This window comes from Drosophila rhopaloa, unplaced genomic scaffold, assembly GCF_018152115.1.
Source record: "Drosophila rhopaloa isolate 14029-0021.01 unplaced genomic scaffold, ASM1815211v1 contig_171, whole genome shotgun sequence".
Taxonomy (NCBI): domain Eukaryota; kingdom Metazoa; phylum Arthropoda; class Insecta; order Diptera; family Drosophilidae; genus Drosophila; species Drosophila rhopaloa.
The window spans coordinates 2875-8720 of NW_025335052.1; the positions used below are offsets into that span (position 1 = coordinate 2875).

The 5846-nt window shown below is 43.3% G+C and overlaps 1 protein-coding gene across 1 annotated transcript; it reads left to right on the forward strand.

Annotated features, from left to right (window-relative positions):
- Positions 1-223: 223 nt before the first annotated feature.
- Positions 224-1683, forward strand: LOC108041338 (60S acidic ribosomal protein P0). Its single transcript, XM_017119241.1, has 3 exons — positions 224-351; positions 461-554; positions 617-1683. The coding sequence occupies exons 2-3, from the start codon at positions 501-503 to the stop codon at positions 1514-1516; spliced, it is 954 nt and encodes a 317-aa protein (XP_016974730.1). The 5' UTR covers positions 224-351; positions 461-500; the 3' UTR covers positions 1517-1683.
- Positions 1684-5846: the final 4163 nt, after the last annotated feature.

Sequence of the window (5846 nt, forward strand, 5' to 3'; positions counted from 1 at the left end):
TGTTTCGCGCATTGGCCTACGTCCCCCTGTGTCCTGCTTCCGGAAGTGCTTCAAAATTGTTGAAATTTTTACAAAATTGTCTTTAATATATCAGAAATATACTTGAAAAGTTTGAAGTACCTATGTTTTTTTCATTGTCAAAAAAAAAATTCCTGAATATTGCCTTTTTTTGACACAACTAACCAGACCGTTAAACTGCAGCAAACGCCTCACTGTTGCGCTTAACAGCACAGAGTGTGCGCGCGCTTAACAGCACACTGTGTGCAACAGCACGCTGTGAATTCAGCCGTTTCCGCCACCAACTTACCTTCTTTCCGTTCTGTGAGCGAAAACCGAAAAGTCTGTGCTTTGGTAAGTGCTGTTAAAAGTCCGAAATAATGCTGCATCCCAAGTATATTCCGGCTGGAAAATACTTCATTGGTGCCCCCTGTATCCGCTAATCAAAATGGTGTTTTTGCAGTTCTTAAATTCAACCGACGAGTCCCTAATACACTATCAAAATGGTTAGGGAGAACAAGGCAGCATGGAAGGCTCAGTACTTCATCAAGGTTGTGGTAAGTACCGGCCACGCGACCTCCAAGGTCAACCAACTAATCCTTGTTAATCCGTTTTTTAGGAACTCTTCGATGAGTTCCCCAAGTGCTTCATCGTGGGCGCCGACAACGTGGGCTCCAAGCAGATGCAGAACATCCGTACCAGCCTGCGTGGACTGGCCGTCGTGCTGATGGGCAAGAACACCATGATGCGCAAGGCCATCCGCGGTCATCTGGAGAACAACCCGCAGCTGGAGAAGCTGCTGCCCCACATCAAGGGCAACGTGGGCTTCGTGTTCACCAAGGGCGATCTCGCCGAAGTGCGCGACAAGCTGCTGGAGTCCAAGGTGCGTGCCCCCGCCCGTCCCGGCGCGATTGCCCCGTTGCACGTCATCATCCCGGCCCAGAACACTGGCTTGGGACCCGAGAAGACCAGCTTCTTCCAGGCCCTGTCCATCCCGACCAAGATCTCCAAGGGAACAATTGAAATCATCAACGACGTGCCCATCCTGAAGCCCGGCGATAAGGTCGGCGCCTCCGAGGCCACGCTGCTCAACATGTTGAACATCTCGCCCTTCTCGTACGGCCTGATTGTCAACCAGGTGTACGACTCCGGCTCCATCTTCTCGCCTGAGATCCTGGACATCAAGCCCGAGGATCTGCGCGCCAAGTTCCAGCAGGGAGTGGCCAACCTGGCCGCCGTCTGTTTGTCCGTGGGCTACCCGACCATCGCCTCGGCCCCTCACAGCATTGCCAACGGATTCAAGAACCTGCTGGCCATCGCAGCCACCACAGAGGTGGAGTTCAAGGAGGCCACCACCATCAAGGAGTACATCAAGGACCCCAGCAAGTTCGCTGCCGCTGCCTCGGCCTCTGCTGCCCCCGCCGCTGGCGGAGCTGCCGACAAGAAAGAGGAGGCCAAGAAGGTGGAGTCCGAGTCCGAGGAGGAGGACGATGACATGGGCTTCGGCCTTTTCGACTAAGCTGCATGCAGGATGCCCAGCTGCGGCGCCCACGGGCCATCGCTTCTGCTTTCGACGTTTACCCACTAAGACCCTCGATTATGTTTTCTATGTGCAAATCATTGCCGCGGTTTGACGGACCCAATGGCAAGTTGCATTAAACATGCAGTAAACTGCTCGAAAGCCCACTCTAATGTGTTTTGATTTCGTTTAGATCTAGACGTTAAGAAAACGTAAAGGTTTGAACTTATTTCCTTTAAATGGCCAAGAGACTGCAGGTGCCGCCTGCAGCTGCTCCCGTCCCTTCGGATATTTACAAAGTAATTACTTGTGATAAAATGAATTTCACTAGATGAGAAAAGTTTAAAGTTTCTGCTGCCGTCGTCGGCGAGTTTTGCGATTTCTTTTGCTTTTCGCAAAAGGGGACGGGGACGCTCATAAAAATTCAATTTGTCTTGACAAAATACGCAAGAAATTAAGAATGTGCCAAGTGGCGGCAAAAGAAACTTTCTTTCCCTTTTTCCACATTTTCCTGCACATTTCTTGCTCGTCTGGCGAGCGAAAATGAGTTACGCGAGTGGGGCGTGAAAGTGCCACGCCCTCGCGGCAATGTGTCGCCCACCAAAAGTAAAGGGCGGCATTTGCGGGAAAACGGAAATGGAAATGGAGGAGCCGCCGGCCAAGTTAAACACTGCATAAATAGCCGGGACCAAATGTAAGGCCCTGACGAATATAAATCCTCCGCAGGCCTCTGTGGAATGTAGAGATGGGACCGTGAGAAATGATGTAGTATAGAGCCCTTTATTGATAGTATGAATTTATTAGATGGGCTTTACGTATTTTGCATTTAATCAAGATGGAAGTTTTGATTATTTCATACCAACTTCTTAAGACCATTCCTGTCGAAACAACTAAAAATATGATCAAGTGTAAAAATAATTTGTGTAGTTATTTCAAAAAAAGATGCTCAATATATTTTTAATTTCAAAGCTATATGTTTTTTTTAGAGAATCAGATAAAACATTATATTAAAGCTTGGTTTTTCTAAACAAATTGTATACTATTAACTAGGCCATTTTGTTCGGTTATACTAGTACGCTAATTTGGCAATTTTTTGTCAATTTAAACATGGGACATTTAGTTTTAAAATTCAGATTTTCCTAATCTTATCTAAATCATCATCGTTGATTTGTAACACAAATGGTTTATTTAGATTGTTTCAGTAATGATTCGATGGAATAAAACCGATTATAACTTATTAATTTATCCGGATGCAGATACATACAGTTTTTAAAATTCTTTGAAGAAGCCATATCAACGGTTCTCTTCCAAAGTTTTTACTCATATATTCTTGAGGAGCAGGAACAGTCGAGTTAAAAAATCTGGATAAATAAAATTAGAAAAGACAAAACATTATTTATTTTGCATTAGATATAACTATGAAGATATATTGCCCATATTAAACCGTTTTAAAGTAAAAATTTTTTCTTGATGAGTTTCTCCTCAAGAACAAAAATAGATTAATAAGAAACAGTTAATTAAGTAGTAAGTTAATTATTAAGTAATAAGTAAATTAACTTAATCACTAATATATATACATATCGAACAATATTTTTGTAATATCAATCTTTTTTCATCGTGTCACGTTTTCATCGCTTTATTCGGAATGTGTGGTTTCGAGATAAATTAATAAAGACATTGCATAATTTCAGGCGCCGCTGGCGGCAAATATACACAGGAATTAGCATAAACTGTGGGGCGGCTGACCCATTGTCCCCATTCCTTTCCACCCACCACCCAGCGCTTGCCACTCAATCAGCAGCAAGCGACATTTGAAATCAAAATGCGATTGGCAAAATGATTTGCTTCAATTTTTGTGATGCGCATAACAAATGAAGTTTGGACATTTGGACAATTGATTGGGACAGCAGCCATGTGTTGGGGGGCGGGGAATCAGGAGGAAGTGGCTCGAGACCCATATAGACAATGTACGATATACCACACATCACATCACACACTCCATCGCAATGTTTGCCATGCACAACAAAATGTGGAGCAGTCGACAGATTCGGAATCAGATTCAGATCCGAGTTCAGGACTCCACTCGAAGTGCCAAACCCCTGCGCCGACCGGGAATCCCCCGAAACTGGACTCGATTTTGGCTATCCAATGCGCACAGATAGATTTGTATGCATATTTTTGCTCTGGCATTTCGTTTGTGTGCTAAACATGTGAATGCCATCGATATAACGATGCTGCTCCTGTTATGCATGTTCCCCCGATTTCCTACTCCGCCGCCCTGTGTACTCAGCTGTGATTTGTTTGGCCAAAAGATTTGGAGCAAAACGGTTTAATTCTTGTGGAATGGCTTAAACGATTCCTGCCGGCGAGTTCTTCAAGCGAACTGTGAACTGGAAACGGAATTTGGAAGCGAACTAAACTCCAACAAACTTGATTCACTCACGAAAAATGAACGAGTAAGTTACTGGATATAAACGGACATTACCTTTCGGAAAAATATTTATTATGCAATATCCCTTCTTATCGCGGTAAGAAGGTTGTAGGGTTTGGACCTTGGTGAAAAATTTTATTTTGTTTATTTTTATAAATTTGTATTAAAAAAAGTGATTTCAAGCGAAAACTTGAAGAAACGGTATTAAGACTATTTTCTCGCCAAATTTATATTGTACTGTTGACTTTGAATTGAAACCAGCTGCCGTTTTAATGATCAATAAATCCCAAGCGCGATATTTTCAAGAAAAAACAAGAAAGGAAAGCAAACTTCGGGCGGAGCCGAAGTTGATATACCCTTGCAGAATATTCTGTAAATTATATTCTCTAAAATTATTTATATGATGCATTCTTAATACTAATAAAAAATCCCAACTTCCTAACTTTAAAAACACCAAAGTTATGGCATTTCCAATCGTTCAGTTATATGGCAGCTATAAGATATAGTGGCCCGATCCGGCTCGTTCCGACTTATATACTACCTGCAATAGAAAGACAACTTTTGGGAAAGTTTCAAGCAGATAGCTTTAAAACTGAGGGACTAGTTTGCGTAGAAACGGACGGAAGGACGGACAGACGGACGGACAGACGGACATGGCTAGATCGACTCTCCTGGTGATGCTGATCAAGAATATATATACTTTATAGGGTCGGAAATGTCTCCTTCACTGCGTTGCAAACTTTTGACTGAAATTATAATACCCTCTGCAAGGGTATAAAAATATATCAAAAGTTGGAGAGTCTCAAGGTTTGAAAAGAAATCGCCGTCAGCGTGTTGGAAAAAGCGCTAAAATGTTTGCACAAAAATAAATTTATTTATTTATTATTACGATACCTTTCGATCGGATTTTCATTTTACTTTTGCTTGTATTTGTTTTTTTGAAGTATTACTATTTTTAAATTGAATAAACAGAATTAAAATTTCAACTGCTTTTAGAATTTATAAAATGTTGAAAAAGTTAAAGTTAACGTATTTACATTTTTAGAGAAATTACAAACTTTATGTCAATTTTTTTTAACAAAAGGCGACTAAAAAATAAAAAAGTTTCTCGAGTACAGTGAACGTTTGCGGAGGGAAAAGTAACCACTGGAAAATGGGAGAAACTTTGGTTGGCATCAGCCGGGTGGATCCGAGATGATAACTGAAACAGAAATCTATTTTCCATCTGACTGACGTGCAATACAAAAAGATTTTCCGAGATGTGCCAAGGGTTGCGGTGGGACACGGCGACATGAAAGGGGTAGTCGAAAAAACGAAATAATGGAAATCTGAAAGCATTCACCGGATTGTTCAGGGCGGGTTGCAGGGGCGGCACATGGCCACGCCCCCTCGCCCCACGGCACAACATGCTCAATTTAGTCTCGTCACATCAAAATGTTTGCTCTTAGCGCTGTTTGCCGAGGCTGTTGTTGTTGTGGTTGGGGGAATAATTCAGGGAGGTGGACGCCTTGTGGGCGCTTACCGCGTATAATTTATCTATGCATATGTTTTGAGTTGCCAGCAACAGCACAAGTTCTCGCTGAGGTAGCCCGAAATCGGAGCCCTGCCCCACATAAATCACAGTCAACAGCACGCTCTCGCAGGCTCCCCACCGAACCACCCACTCGACCGCCCCACACCCCTTTCATGCCGGGTTAACTTTTGGCCTATTTGACGGAAAATCGGGGACTGTACGGTATTTCCGGCATTAGTTTCGGCTCTCGATTCTTTCCGCTCGATCTTAGCGATCCGGTGGGAGGCTATTTAAAGGTCTGGCCAAGCCGCCTTGGTAACTATCCGCACCCACGATGAAGTTCCTTCAAATCGCTTTGGTCCTGCTCATCTCTTCGGCACTGGCCC